Source organism: Neomonachus schauinslandi, chromosome 14 (genome assembly GCF_002201575.2).
Source record: "Neomonachus schauinslandi chromosome 14, ASM220157v2, whole genome shotgun sequence".
NCBI classification, from domain to species: Eukaryota; Metazoa; Chordata; class Mammalia; order Carnivora; family Phocidae; genus Neomonachus; species Neomonachus schauinslandi.
The window spans coordinates 3,813,429-3,828,928 of NC_058416.1; the positions used below are offsets into that span (position 1 = coordinate 3,813,429).

At 49.4% G+C, this 15,500-nt stretch overlaps 1 protein-coding gene across 1 annotated transcript; it reads left to right on the plus strand.

Annotated features, from left to right (window-relative positions):
- Nucleotides 1-2,352: 2,352 nt before the first annotated feature.
- ZADH2 (zinc binding alcohol dehydrogenase domain containing 2) lies at nt 2,353-15,270 on the plus strand. The gene is made up of 2 exons (XM_021686164.2): nt 2,353-2,710; nt 9,030-15,270. The coding sequence occupies exons 1-2, from the start codon at nt 2,502-2,504 to the stop codon at nt 9,952-9,954; spliced, it is 1,134 nt and encodes a 377-aa protein (XP_021541839.2). The 5' UTR covers nt 2,353-2,501; the 3' UTR covers nt 9,955-15,270.
- Nucleotides 15,271-15,500: the final 230 nt, after the last annotated feature.

The window sequence follows — 15,500 nt, forward strand, 5'->3', positions numbered from 1 at the left end:
CGGCGGGCGCTCGGAGGGCCGGCCCGCGGCCCGCGCTCCATGCTGCCGCCTCCCGCCGCCGCGCTGCTGTGGCGGGCGCTGCTCGGGCGCCGCTCCGGGCGCTCCCCTGCGCCTTCCTCCGCGAGCCGAGAGTCTCCGAGCACAACTTTCTCTCCCCCTCTCTCCTCGCTGCTCAGGGGTCGCGGCGAGTGGTTTTAGTACGCGGGTCGCAGCTTTCTCATTGTGCGCCAGCGAGGCCGATCCAGGCTGTCCTTTTTCCTCCCGCACTTAGTCTAAGAGGAAGAAAGCAAACAAGACAGAGGAGTGAAGCCCCCGTACATACATGCGCCGGGGGGAGATGTCAGGCGCTGCTCCACCTTCCAAACAGTCACACATCAAACAGTGTCACCCCGCCGGAGCGCCACTTGCTGCCCCGCGCTCACCGCGGGGCTTTGCCGCCAGGATCGCCGTTTCTTCCTCTGCGAAATCTAATGCAAACACATTTTGATCATGGATTTTTGGCCGGTCTTGATCTTGCGACAGAAAAAATTTTGAAAAATACACAAAAAGCACCCCCCCCCCCCAAAAAAAAGCCAACAACAACCCGGAGAGTGTGTGCAGAGGGGCGAAGAGCGGACATTCACTGGGTGGGCGAGATGAGCGTGGACTGTCCCCCCCCAAACTCCTGGGAGAGAGGGAGATGCACTCTCGCTCTCTTCTCTTTTCAGTGAAATATAACACACATTCGGATCGCAGAGCTTTCAGACAGTCTCAACTGATAGACAGACACATCGAGCTGCTTTTCCTGCTTCAGCTTTTACTCCTCCTCCTCTCGCCAACGTCACCCTGACAATTACAAATAGGTCTCTCACAAACCATACCTGTCAATCTTTTTAATTGCTTTGTTTTCTTTTTTTTCTTTCCGAAGCTAAACAATATGACACAAAAAAGAAATCTTAATACAGCATAACATAAACGATTGCACATTGAAGAAAGACATTGAGGGGTTTGTTATTATAATCCAGTGGCTGATACCGGGTAAAACCCATGTGTTATAAGCCAAGTTAAGTAGACACTAGTTTCTGCAGATTTTTAAACCTCTAAGTCACCCCCCACCCCCTTGAACATTCATACACACGCACCCACGTGGAACAGAAACTAGCCTTGGATGAGAACATCCGACATTTGAGATAAAAATACCTGGGTCACTTTTGCAGTCTTAGTTTGGGGGTTAGGTTTGATTGGGGAGGGGCACTGTGTGGCTTTTTTAATTTTGGTAATCCTAGGTAAGTGTAAAACAAGACGGTTTTTTAAAATTAAAATGGATACCTTTAATAAACATTTTAAAATGGGCTCCGCTCATCATACAAAAATGTGGAAAATATTTAATCTGGCCCTCCTATGAAAAGTGAATTGATTACTTGGTCAATATAGACAATTAGGGAGAAAACTGACATGAAGGAACGGCAGATCTTTCTAGCTGGGTTAATAAAATGAGGTCTTCATACATAATTGCAATGTCTCCAGTTCAATTAAGTCCTTCGGCATCCCCACCTAGAAGTTTAAATGCTTATGTGCTCTGAGAATTTGGCCCTCTATTCTCCGATATATGTGTTCTTTCCCAATGGGAAACCTGCAACAGTCTTGTAGAGGCTACTTAAAACATTCATGGAAACACACGATATCTAGGCCAAAATACATAAAATGGCTTAGTTCGTGCAACTTGCTTGGGACAGACAAGCTGAGGGCAGAAGGCGCGGGCGAGGCGTTCCGGGAATGGGGGGCCAGGAGTCTGGGGCGCATAGTGCTCTGGGCGCCCCCGCCCCGCGTTCGGTGCTTGTGCGCGTGCACTGGTGGCGGGGGCTCCCCGCGCGGCTCGGGGGCCCCCGGCCGTGCCCCGCCGCCCCGGCCGCGCTCGGGGTTGATTCGTACCACCTTGCAAGGAAGTGAACGCTTCGCACGGGAAGGGGAGGTGCCTGTGCCGGCCGCCGGGCGCCGCGCCGCTCCGAGGACGCCCGGGGCTGCCGCCGGCTCGGGGCCGCGGCGATCGCGGGACGCGCGGCTCCCCTCGCCGCCCCCCTCACCCTTTTAGAAGAGTCAAATCCGGCTTTTAGAGCGAGGGGAGGGTGGGGATATCCGGTGCCTCCCGGACGCCGGGAGAAAGGGGGAGGGCGGAGAGGATCCTTGGCCAGTCTGCGCCGAGCAGATTCAAACCAAAACAAAAAGATTAAAGGAGCAGCGGCCGGGGTGGCAGCGATCCCCAGGCCGGGACCCCGGGGGTGGCGCGTCCGGGAACCGCGGGGGCTGTGCGGACTGCCGGCGCTGCGCGCGGCGGGGGGGGAGGGGGGAGCGGGAGCCAGTCCTTGTGGGGAAGTGGGGGGAGTTGAGGGGAGCACGCGGGCCGGAGGAGGGGCGGACCCGCCTGCTCCGCCCGCCCGCTGGGAGCCAAGCCGAGCCGAGCGGCCCGGGCTGGGCTCGACCCCAGCCCGCGGCGGCGCAGAAAGCGGGCAGAGGCGCGGGCCATGCTGCGGCTGGCGCCCGCCGGGGCCCGAGCCATCGTGGACATGTCGTACGCCCGCCACTTCCTGGACTTCCAGGGCTCCGACATCCCCCGCGCCATGCAGAAGCTGGTGGTGACCCAGCTGAGCCCCAACTTCCGCGAGGCCGTCACCCTGCGCCGGGACTGCCCGGTGCCACTCCCCGGGGACGGAGACCTCCTCGTCCGGAACCGGTGAGCCCGGCGCGCGCGCGCGCCCCTCCCCCCCCCCCCCGCCCTGACCGGGCCCCGGCCCGCGCTGCGCCGCTTCCCGGCTGTCCCGGGCCCGCCTGCGTCCCCGCACTCCGGCGAGCGCTCGGGCGCACAGCCTGACTTTGCGAGATCCCGGGAAGTTGAACCCGCCGCCATCTGGCGAAGGCGAATGTAATGTGACGGTTGCTGGTGTGAATATCCGATGCCACCGAACGTCCTCATAACTGAGGGTTATTTTAATTTGGGATTCCCCTCCCCTCCCCCAGCCCTCCCCCCCCCCCCTCCCGCTCCCGAAATAAAACCGACGGGACCCAGAAGGGGAGGCTCCCCGCCCGGCCCACCCGCGCGCACCCACGATTCCTGCGTTCCCATAATCTTTAGTGTGAACTAGGAACGGGCTGGACACAAACTGCGACGTTTAGGTAACGTGCTTTGGAGGAAAGAGGCCGAGGTCCCGGCTGGCTTTTCCTGTGCGCTCCAGGTTGGCAGCCGCCTCGCAATGGCGGAGCCTGTCGTTGGGTGTGTTGGTGTGCACCTCGCCGGTGTCGTCTGCGTGTTGTCAGTGCTGTATGGCTGTTGTCTGTGCCCCAGAGCCTACCGACCGGCGCGTGGCGCGTCCGGGGCGGCTGGGTCAGGGCCGGGGTGGTGGCACGGCTGCCTTTCCCTGCGCGTTTTGCAGACCTTTGGGTGGCATTCGGGTGGGTTGCCCTACCTTATGACCGTCTCCTCCACCTCCACACTCCCTACCTTAATGTGTTTACAGCTCACTAATCTTCAGTAACTGGTGCAGCGCGGGAAGGAAAGGGACCTCATTCTGTGGGAGCCATGCCCTCTGGTCTCTGTTCGCTGGGTCCCCTAGCTGCCTGACTTGCAGGCTGGGCGTTCCCCATTCCTCGATCCCCTATGTTAGAGCAGGATTCGCCCGCCTGCTCAGGGGCATCCGAGGGGTTACAGTGTTGCATGTCTCCTCCGATTGAAGGAAGGAGTGAGTTCTGAGTGTAACTATATTGTAAATTGTTTCTTGGAAAGTACTGTAAGTCCCCTGCAAGGCGTGAAAGGCAAAGTGTACCCTACGCAAGTGGCTTGATGCAGCGTTTAATCCGTTTATTTTAGAGATTCATATCAGCCTTCCAAAGACTGCAAAATTGAGTAATTCTGGTCATGATATAAAACTTTTGGAAACCTGTTGGAAACAAATTTGAGGGAGCCAAGGGTGGGGCTGAGTGGAAGCTGGCTCCGGGCGGGGTGCAGAGAGTGCCTTAAAGGTGGATGTGTGTGTCCTAAAAGTTTTCGTGGGTGGAAACAGGGCTGCAGAGGATTTCTTCATTATGGGATAAAGCGCTAAAGCTGTTGAGATAAGGACTTGCATCCTACCAAGTTAAAAAGAAGGAACACGCAGAACATACAAGTCACACGAGTGATTTGCTAGAAGTTGAGATGAGAAGCAGGCTGAAAAGCTCAGACTTTAACAAGCAAAAAGTTTTACACGGGCTGTTTTCTTTTCTTGTAATGTTGGTGACCAAATACACTACTGACTGTGAGCACTGATGTAAAAACACCACTGCTTGAATAAAATCCCCTTTAGATACCGGGTGTGAAGTGGGGAGGGGGTGACTGAGCAGAGCAGGCAGAAAAAGGTGTGAAGTTAGAGCACAACCAGCTGCGGTTTAGTGGGGCCACCCGCCAGCTCTCCGTGGAGGCTGCTCCCGCCCGCTCCCCGGGCCAGCCGGCATCTCTACCTGTGAAGTGCATCAAGTCCTCAGGTTGTCCTCCCTTCCTCTGGCTCCTCTCCCCCGCTTGCTCACCATCACCCCTCGCCTTCTTCCCTGCCAGTGCCCGGGCGCCCCCTGCGCCGGGTCACCAGGGAGGGTCCCTGAATTGGGTGGTCAGGATTCTGGAGCGCCAGCTCTCCCATGTTTGGAGCTCATCGGTTTGGATTGCTTTGGGATCCATGCCTGTCTTTTCCCTCCACATATGCCAAGAGTCCCTTTAACACAAACAGTATGCTTATGTGTATGACTTGACCTCTAACTTCTACATTGAAGCCCGCATCACAAAGAGAATGGAACCATTTTTCTGCACGTTGAGAGGAAATGAAATCTTTGCATCCCCTTTCCCTACTCTGTAGAAAATCTGCTCCTATCCCCAAATTGTAAGGAGATCCTTTATATTTGGCAAATAGTGTCAGGGGAAGAGGCTTTTTTTTTTTTTTTAAGAGCAAACTGCAGGTCTGTTTACTGCAGGTTAGTTCATTTTAATCCTAGACCAAATCTCCTCCAGAACAGTGTTAATTGCATAAAAATTTTATGCAGGCGCTTTTCATTTTTATCATAATAAAAATCTGCTCTGGAATGAATGGCATAAGCATACATTCACTTGTTCGGAAAGGTGTTTGGGGATTTTAACTGTGCACTGCCTGACTTTTCCTTTCAGTTGGATATTTGCACATCTCATCCCATCTCAACAGAAAATACAAATTCTTCATTCACAGAGAGGGAAGTCCTTTAAGCCCGACGTGGATTTAGGATAATCAAGTTTATCCCATTTAGGAAAAGTGTGAGAGGGGCGCTTAAAATCCCCGCAGAACGTGTAATTGATGTTCCTTTATCCACTTCTCACTTTTCATACATCCGAGGACAACTTCACATCCCCTCCCAATGCCCAGCCCTCAGGAAGAGAAGGAAGAAAGACACTCTCCAGTTAAGTCAGCTTGCCTGCTATTTTTAGCTTTTTTTTCGAAGGATAGTGACATATTATTTCGTTTCCAAATCTTTCTAACGATTTTCTGCTCAAGTGTAAGATAATGGAGCAAAGAGTTTGTAGGAATGGCAAAGAGCGGGTGGGGGATGGGGAAGGCGTTTTTGATAAACGGTTTGTTGCTCACGGGAGGGTAACAGCATTTCTGCTGACTCTCCAGGCCGAGGTTTTCTTTTATTTATTTTTCTTTCTTTTCTTTAATCTTTTCTCTTCTTTTCTTTTCTCTTATTTCTTCTCTTTCCTCCCTCCCTTCTTTCTTTCTTTTTAAGAAAATCTGATCTGGACGACTTTGTCTGTCTCCCAATATTGAAGACTCTGGACTTCACGTTTTGTTTTTGTTCAAAGCAAGCGTTTCCCTCCCTCTGCAAGACTGCCTGTTTCATAATAAACATGACGAAGGGCTTCAGCACTTTTTTATATAAATAAACCGACGCCTCTCGAAGGGTATATATTTGGGGAAAGCCGGCACCGGTCCCATTCTTTCTCCTGGGGTTCCTCGATTTTAGGCTTCCGAGTGGATTATCCAGTCGGATGGCTAGAACCCTGCACTTATTCAGAGCATATATTTTAAATTAAAGAGGGTACAAGGAGAGTCTCGAAATGCACTCATTCTACCAAGCGTGTCTTTCCTTTCTTTTTCTCCCTCGCTCGCCCTTCCTGTCCCCTGCTCCCCGACCCGGGCCCCCTTTCCCACTGTGTGCGCTGCTCTTGAACTTGTTTCTGGAGGAGCGCAAGGCGCGGGCTCCCGAGCCTCACGCAGCCCTTCCCACAGCCCACGGGAGGATGAAGGCGCGTGCGGGCAGCGGCGGATCCCCACCTGCTGCGGCGGCCGCGCGGCATCAAAGCGGGGGTCCGGGGGAGGCGGGGGCGAGGGCCGCTCCCGGGGCCCAGAGACCCGGCAGTGGGTGAGGTGCGCCGAGTGGAGTAGTGGTGGGTTGTGGCCACCAGCCCGAGACTCTTACCTACGACGCAGGCAATTTAGAAGGCGGCAGGACGAGGGGATGGGGGAGGAGGAGACACGAAAAACGGGGGTGCATCGGAGGCCAAGGTCAAGGTCCGGCCGCCCCAGGCCGCAATCCTGGGGCCACGGCGCTCCAGCGCGCCCTGTGCTCCGGACCCCCCCCCCACCACCACCAAGAGCTTGACCGCCCCTGGGCCCGAGCTCCGCGGCCTGCGCTGACTACGCTTGCCCACCGGACCCCCGCCCGGCCCAGGGAGGCCGAGGTCACGGTCGCAGGCCTGGGCGGCGGCCCCTGCGCCCCATCGCCTGCCGGCTCGGCCGGGCCGCAGCCCGCTCCGGGAGTCAGAGGCACTGACAGAGCCTCGCAGTAGTGGCGGCGGGGAGGCCGGGACGGGAGGGTAGGCAGGCCGCCGAGGCCGGGCACTTCCGAGGGGACGCAGGTCCAGAAGGACTTCTGGCGCCCCGCAGGCTGGCAGGGGCGCGCCAAGGGTGCCGCAGGGGAGACGCAGAGCTGTCTGCAACCTGGACGGGGCGCGCCGAGGTCAACTTAAGCTGCCGCTGGTCACCGCAGGCACCCCAGCTCCCGGCAGAGCCCACTCCCACCTCGACTTGGCCGTCGCTCCCCCCTTTGGCGCTTGTGCCCTCTCCCCTCCACTTTTCTCCCATGTGTGCCCTGCTTGGTCTTGTCACCTCTCCCGGGGAAGTGGCAAACCACAGAGGGAGAGTGGGGGAGCGTTTTCCTCCAGCAGCCCGTCCCCCCTCCCCTGCAAGGCGCTCTCCTTAGCGGTGGGGAGAACCCCAGGGGCCAGCCGCCACAGGGTGTCCCACCTCCAAGGCTTGGCGGTTGCCCCGCAGGAGAGGGCCTCTCCAGTGGGGACTGAGACAGGAGGGGAGAGGGGCACGGGAAGGGTTAATTGTGGGCCCAGAGACCGGAGCTGGCGGTGGGGCCTCAGTCTCCCACCTCTGGAGCAAACCGCCGCCTTCGCTTCCATTCCGCAGACCCCTCCCTGGACTTGGCTTTACCGCCTACAGCAGGGGCGCGGGAGGCCGAGACGCTCCAGCTGGGCTCTGCCCTGGCGGCCTTCTGTGAAGTCCGGAGGCGCGCTCTGAGGAAGCTGGTCCTTTCTAAAAAGACCCAACCTTGAGAATTATGTAAATTTAAAGGGAAGATAGCAGGGGGCCCCCTGGCCCCAAAACAGAATGTAAGCATCTTGGTATTAAATCCCAAATGAAAAACCAGCAAAAAATCATTTTTCGCACTTTTCATTACTGCATTATCATCCTTGGCTGTGGAATTCTGTAGTGTGTTCTTGAGGCTGTGTGGTGTGCTAACTTCTGAACGCAGCTTGACATGCCCCAAAGAAATGGTTTCCTGCTTTCTTCTTTCTACAGTATGTAGAGAGCTTTCAGTATTGTAGATATACAGGGCATAATCATAAGGGAGCCTTTATAAGCGCAAAGTGTTATCTATAATATGGTGGAAGTGGATCCGTGCACAGGGCAGTTTTGGTTTATTAAGTTAAATTAAAAGTGAATTATTTTAAAATGACCTACTTACCAGCTTTCCTCGTGCCACCAGACACCACCATCTTTTTCATTTCATTACAGGTGGAAATGACATTTTTAGGGTCCTCCATTATGTGTCTAAGCCACCTCCTGACATTTTTTAGTAGACGGCTTTTTTTTTTCCTTAGGCATCAGGATATTTTTGTTATGAGGTATACTGAGATGAAAAAAAGCTGGTAAAAATACCAACCTCGCAATTAAATTGACTCTGGATACCAAAGTGAAAATAATCATCTGGTATTAATCAAGTTATGTCTCTGCCTCTTGTTGAGGAAAAATATAGTGACGATTTGCTTTCCTTTTCATCTGAAAAGGACTGTAAGATATTGAATGTTCCATAAAACTCCCTACCCTTATGAGACAATTTTTGTTCAATTAATCAAAATGCATATTTTCATGCTGGACATAGTTACATCAGAAAGAAAATTTGCTGCAGACACTCTAACAGTGTTTTAAACAACCCCGCAGTAACGTGTAACAACTGATGACCTTGCACACTGCGTCAATCTTCAATAATATCATTGTCATTACTGTTATTATTCGAAGTGTTAAATTGTTGCCAGAATCAATGCAAGTCTATTTCTTTGAATATATTTTATCTCACTGTTGTTTTTTAACATCTTTGTTAAGAGGCCAATTAATTTTCAACTCATAGCTCCAGTGGAGTTTGTATATAAGAGGGCTTCCTGACTTTTTTTTTTTTAATGCTTTATTTCTCCTTTTGAAAGAAAGGGGAGGAAAATAAATAGCATGTGAAATAAATAACTTGATGCTTAAAGTGGTATGAAATGACCCTAACCTGCTTTAAAAAATAAAATATACCAAATACTTGTTTAATTTCTCTTTTCAACTGAGTATCAGGACTGACTTATTTTTTATCCTTTTGGAATCCTACCAGGATAGATGGCTTAGCCACCCATCCACAGTCATTGGAATTAGAGGAATTTTTCTAAGTGGAATATCAAGGCCTTGACGAAGAGAACACCTTAATGTATTTGTTTGTTTGCTTTCTTCTAGATTTGTCGGTGTCAATGCATCTGACATCAACTATTCCGCGGGCCGATATGACCCTTCAGTCAAGACCCCCTTTGACGTAGGTTTCGAAGGTGTGGGAGAGGTGGTAGCCTTAGGCCTGTCGGCCAGTGCCAGGTACACCGTGGGCCAGGCTGTGGCCTACATGGCCCCCGGCTCCTTTGCTGAGTACACCGTGGTGCCAGCTGGTGCTGCAGCTCCCGTGGCCTCTCTGCGGCCCCAGTATGTCACCCTGCCGGTAAGTGCCACCACTGCATACATCAGCCTGAACGAGCTCGGAGGACTGTCGGAAGGGACAAAAGTTTTGGTGACGGCAGCAGCTGGGGGGACAGGCCAGTTTGCCGTGCAGCTTGCAAAGAAGGCCAAGTGCCATGTCATTGGCACGTGCTCTTCCGATGAAAAGTCTGCTTTTCTGAAATCCATAGGTTGTGATCGTCCCATCAACTATACGACCGAGCCCGTCAGCACTGTCCTGAAGCAGGAGTACCCCGCAGGTGTGGATGTGATATATGAGTCCGTCGGGGGCGCCATGTTCGACTTGGCCGTAGATGCCTTGGCTATCAAGGGGCGCTTGATAGTCATTGGGTTCGTGTCTGGCTACCAAACTCCTACTGGCCTTTCTCCTGTGAAAGCAGGGACATTACCAGCCAAACTGCTGAAGAAATCTGCCAGTGTCCGGGGCTTCTTCTTGAACCATTCCCTTTCTAAGTATCAAGCAGCCATGGACCACTTGCTTAAGATGTATGCAGGTGGAGACCTGGTCTGCAAGGTGGACCTTGGAGACCGGTCTGCAGAGGGCAGGTTTATTGGCCTGGAGTCTGTATTCCGGGCTGTTGATTATATGTACATGGGAAAAAACACTGGAAAAATTGTAGTTGAATTATCTCGCTCTGTCAGCAGTAAGCTGTAAAAACAGAACAATGACATAAATCAAAGGAGATAAAAATGGGCACTTTATTCCTCAGAATTACTCGAATCAAGTTATTTGTAGTTGGTTAAGGGGTATAATATTTCTTAAAACAAAAGTCAGGTGTTAATAAGTTTCTCTCTTTTTTTTTTTTTTTAATTTTTTTTTGGGGGGGGTGGTTGCCCCTCCCTTGAAAAAAATGCTAATAGAAACTTCTCTCAACGGCTCAGAGGTAAAACCGTTATATTCGATTCTTTGGTCATGGACAGTCTCATTCCAGATTTTATTGTTCCAGAGAATTAAATTAATTCCTGATGCAAGATCTGATCAAATCAGTATGTCTTCAGCTTGATGAGATTTTAAAATCGGTCTTGAAAATAGTCCACAAATTCTTTGCTTTGGGAGAGTTTGGTCGTACACTAACGAGCAGTTAATAAATGAGAGATATAGCAGAAAAGCAGCCATATATTTTCAGAGTCCATATTCCCAGGAAATGGCCCTTCCTTTTCTATAAATCACCAACTCTCTAACTAGAAACTTGGAGGAATTCTCCCAGAACTTTGATTTTTGTTAGGTCAATAGAAAAATGACTATGTGAACGAAGACCTCTTTTTAAAAAGTGTCTATTATTTAATGCTTTATGCCCAGTTACCCCAGTGAGGCCTGTGTGGAACTGGAAGTTTCTCTCTGCCCTTAAGAAGCAAATTGGTGTTGAAAACTGTTAAGACAAAGGCAGGCTTTGGAAATGGATACTACAGAGGTTGGGGGCAAGCTTTAAAAACTTAGTACCTGCCTGGGAAGGGGGAGAGAGGATGTGCTGCATCCATGGGGAGAGTCTGCATAACAAAGGGAAAGCACTCCCTAGGCATAGGGCCAGAGAGTAATAATAGCATCCTTCCTAGGCCTGAAGTAGGATGTATCAGACAGCACAGTGCAGAGGAGGGACTGACGCAATCTAAAATAATCAGACATTCGCTTCGTGTTTCAGACTTTCGGACACGGTGTGTTTTATCTCTGATCTCGGAAACAGAATAGTGTGTGGCAGAGCGCGCTGTCCCTGTGTCCCCATTTTATTTGCCCACGCGTTCTGTGGGAACGAGCTGCGCCTCGTTACTAGTGCCCACTGCCCATGTCACACGTGAGAGCAACGTCACGAGCCTTCTCGCAGCCCAGCTGCCCGCCTCCTCACCTTCAGCTTGCCAAAGAAGGCTCCAGCTCTCGTCGCGAAGTTGGAAATCCCATAGTACCTTTCTAATTGAAGGCAAAGCCCACCGGATTATTTTTCAAAGCCCTGGGTTTTCGGTGTCTCTAAATGCTAAATAAATGTGAACGCAATTAAAGATGCTCCGGGAAACTTGGCGACCATATTTAATTTTTCTTTCCTCCCATCTGAGGAGCGAGGAGATCCTACTGCTGAATAGCTGTTAGTATCTCTTTTACAAGATTTACTCATTTTCAGGTACCTAATGTAGCTGCTAGCATGCACGCACAACAATACAATTTATATGGTAAATGGGACCAAATAATGGCTTCACTGAATGTTAGGGCTGCACTGAAGGGAGATGTCACGGTAAATAGCCGCCAAATTATGGATCATGCCGAAGTGTCGCAACTGCACTAAAGACAAATAGCACCGGAGGCTATTGCTGCTGTGACGCTTCTGAGTTATGATGAAGGGTAGCAGCCTGACGCGAGGCTCTTTGCGTCCTCCTCACGGCACCGGGTTACTATGCGGGGTACAAGAGAGGTTGGCCCACCGTGGTGCTCGGTTATTAATCTGCCCCTCTCAGACCTAACAGCTCTGGCCAAAGGGAAGGAGACGCTGCCTGGCTTTCAGATACACAAACACACACAGGGGAGGGGACAGGTTTTAGGAACGGAAGTGCACAGGAAGGGACTGGTAATGGGCGAACATGGTAATCAAATCATCCTATCCAAGAAGATGATGAAATTTCACGTAGTATCGGTTGCTGCCCATGCAGATAGATGTGTGAAGTCTAAACCATAATGCACTTTCTCCCTTCGTCGAGACTCCAGGAGCAAGGACACTGCCAACTAAATTGCTTCCTCGAAACTGAAGTGCGTCCCGGTTTCTTTCATGTTAATGGGAGGGTAATAAAGATGAAAGACCAACATTTTAACGGATGGATCCCTTAAGCTACAGAATAGAAATTTATGATGTTTTGAAGGAATATACTAAATTCGGCGACATAAAAAAAAATTTTTTTTTCAAACACCCAGGTTTAAAATAAAATATAATGTGAAAACCTCATGCTCGCTTTCCCCAAACTCAGGAACTCCAGTGCATGCTGTTTTCATTTATTCTTAGAAAACAAGCATGAAAGATTCCGCCCATTCAGATAATGCCAAAAATATGTTTAAACTTTTTTTTCTTATTCTGAAAAATGATTTGTAAATTGAGGGTCATAGTTCAGTATCAGTTTCATCTTCTTGGATTATCGTTCAGGACCAGCCTCTAATGGGAGGTGAAATGGTGCAATGCTCTCAACACCTTTCTTCTGAACTGTATTACATATCACAAAAAGTACATCCATAATTCAGGGCAATTGTCAGTCTTTGTTTTAGAGACAGGGCTGGGGCTGAGCGATCATGGTGGATGAATTATTTCTCGGTTCTCAGGGTGGCCTTCTCTGCACCTCAGCCTTGAGGGCTCTGGCTGGGCAGATGGAGGGGTTTGACTTTGAGAAGCTATTCTTTGCCATTCCATTGTGACTTCTAAAAAAGCAAATGCTATTCCTTCACATTTGTTTTGCATGCAAAAAAAAAAAAAAAAAACCAATGGTGTGATTCCGGGTCTCTTTGATGATGACTCCTGCTAGTAAATATTGTCAGCATTTAAAAAAAATTTTTTTTTTTAGGGAGTAGTTCACAAAGAAATGACACGGAAGTTTTGTTTGATAGGCTCTATACATTGTTACTATATGATTTCATCTGAATGGAGTTTCTCAAGAGTAGGATAGAGCCTCTGTAAATGGTCATTAGTATTACATTCAGTATTTATCTAATGAAAGTGCAGTGACAAGTAGCTGCTGCTTATTAAAATGAAAATCCTGCGTTATGTACTTAAGGAACATTCCAGCTAATGAGGATGTAATGTCCTCAGTACAACACAGACCTTCTTTTTGTGTTCCCCACCACAAGACGCTGGAAACTTGACAAATGATATCATTTAAGACACATGCCTGCCGTAGGGACCTGCTTTTTGGCTTCCTGTTTCTGGCTTTTATTTGGGTAACATTTATAATGGCCACCCTACTTGAAACGGGTAATGTTTTAACCCCTTTGTAGAGTTCCCAATTAGCATGAACTTACTACGTTCAGGGTTTCTTTTAAAATGGGGTGTTTAGTACTGAAAATATTTTTCTTGATCACTTTACCACATGTACATATGGGATAAATACCACATTTTAGATTTATATGAAAACAGATGAGCAACATGCAACTTTCAGAAAAAATACGATAGAAAAAGACCAAGCGCAATCAACTGTGGATGATAATTTCCTAGGGGTTACAATACACGTTTTATGAATGTAACCCAGATGTGAAATGGCCTGATTTGATGGGCTCCTAATCACTGTTCTCTATCCTTGCCTCTCTCTTCTTTTATTAAAGATTGTTTGTTATTTATAGTACTTATTTAAAGACACGAAATTTATCTCTGCAAACATTATTCGGTACTCTTGGGGTTGGGGATTGGTTGGGGTTTTTTTGAAAGTTCGATTTTTCTGTAACTAATGTTGTAGTTATGGCCCAGAATTAAAGATTTAGGATCACATTTCAGAAGTCAGACATGAAACTCTGGATTCTCCATACCACGGATATGGGCATTTTAAACTTTAAATTCTATTGCTTACTAGACCTTTAGCATTGTTATTTCAACTTATAAAGAGAGGAATGTTCAATATGAGAACCTTATTGCTGTGACCCTGAGCAAACTATGGGACGTTGCCACAAGAAAAAGAAAAAAAAAAAAAACGCTATCCGAAATACGTAAGGAATATTTTTACCAACAAGTAATTCTTGATAGTAGAGAGTTGATATTCAGGGAAGGTCAAATCGGGTAGGTGTGTGAGGTTTCTATGTCAGCCTTTCCCTAGATCTGCGTACCGATGAACTGTGACAATAAGACTGAGCTCGCATCTGTTCCCAATAGGATGGCTTCTGCCAGCTTGGACCTGCCCTTCAGGGCTGGCTCATGCTTCTCCAGGGGCGCGGACACTCCCGGGAAGCGTGTCTTGGATCCCTCACATGGGAGGCTATAGTACTGTAAGGAGTAGTTTGGGGGAACCAATATGTGCCTTGTATGTGCTGGGAAGCACTGAGCCAGGAGTACAGAGATTCCAACAGCCCCCCCAAAGTAAGAGTTTCCCTTGAAGGGCACTATCTGACAGTGCCTTTCTGCCAACACGAAATTAAAATAATAATTAAAACACACCCTGCTGACTGGCGGTAGCATCCAATAGGAGAGATGCATTGCTGCTTTGAGCTCAGAAAAGGGTTCCATAGTATCTTCAGCCACTGTCCTGCCTTAGCCTCTGCACCAAAGGGCTAAACTGTATGTTAGAATGACTTGCATGGACGATGTCTTTGGTCAGTGGAGATGTAGGAACGTGTTCAGGGACGCGAGGGTGTCCTGCTTAGAAGAGTCTGCCTCGCCACCTGCGTGCCTGCCCCTGGGAGGTCGACCGGCAGAAACTTAGAGCTGGAAGGAGCCTGGACACTCTCCGCCCCTCATAAAGGAGAAGACTCTGTTGTCCTTTAAATGGTAAAATTTGGGATTTAATCGACAGTCTACTCCTACCCATTGTATAAATGACGAAACCAAAGCCCAGGAAGGATAGGTGCCTCTTAGGGTCACGGAGTTCACCAGCCTCAGAAATGAAGCTAGAATACAGGCAGGCGCCTGCCCAGGGCACAGGGCAATCACAGGCTTATCCCCTTCATAATCTGCCAAGGTCCCTCAGTACGTGGCTGATTAATAGTATCGCAGAATAACAACTGGCCTTTGTTATAAATCTTTTTGTGGATGAGATGACGATCAACCCAGCAAGAATATCACGGTTCAGACTGCAAAAGTGTGTTCACTCAGGACCCCCTTTAATCGAGCACAAGTCATGGTTCCAGATCATTTGATTCTGTGTCATCTAAATACCACACAGGGTTCTGGGGGATAAAGTACTCAGTGGAATTAAGGGCTGAATGCTCACAATTTCGTTTTAATGCTACAAGGAAGTCTCTGTCCTATCAATGTATTTTTGGATGTCCAATCATGAAAATCAAATAAAATCTTTATTATCATGTGGTGAGTGGGTTTTTTTTTCCTAGAGTCATTTCACCTGCTTATATTATTGCCTATAGAAAGCCAATGTTTGACCATCATAATTTTTGTACCAGCAAAACATCTAGAATCTGAATCTGCCATTCTACCTGAAATCGACTCTGAATCCAGCAGACTCAGGGCTGTAATGCGTGGACGCGTGTGCCAGCAGCAGGGGGACATGTAAGGGGCAGGGGATGGGGATGGGGAG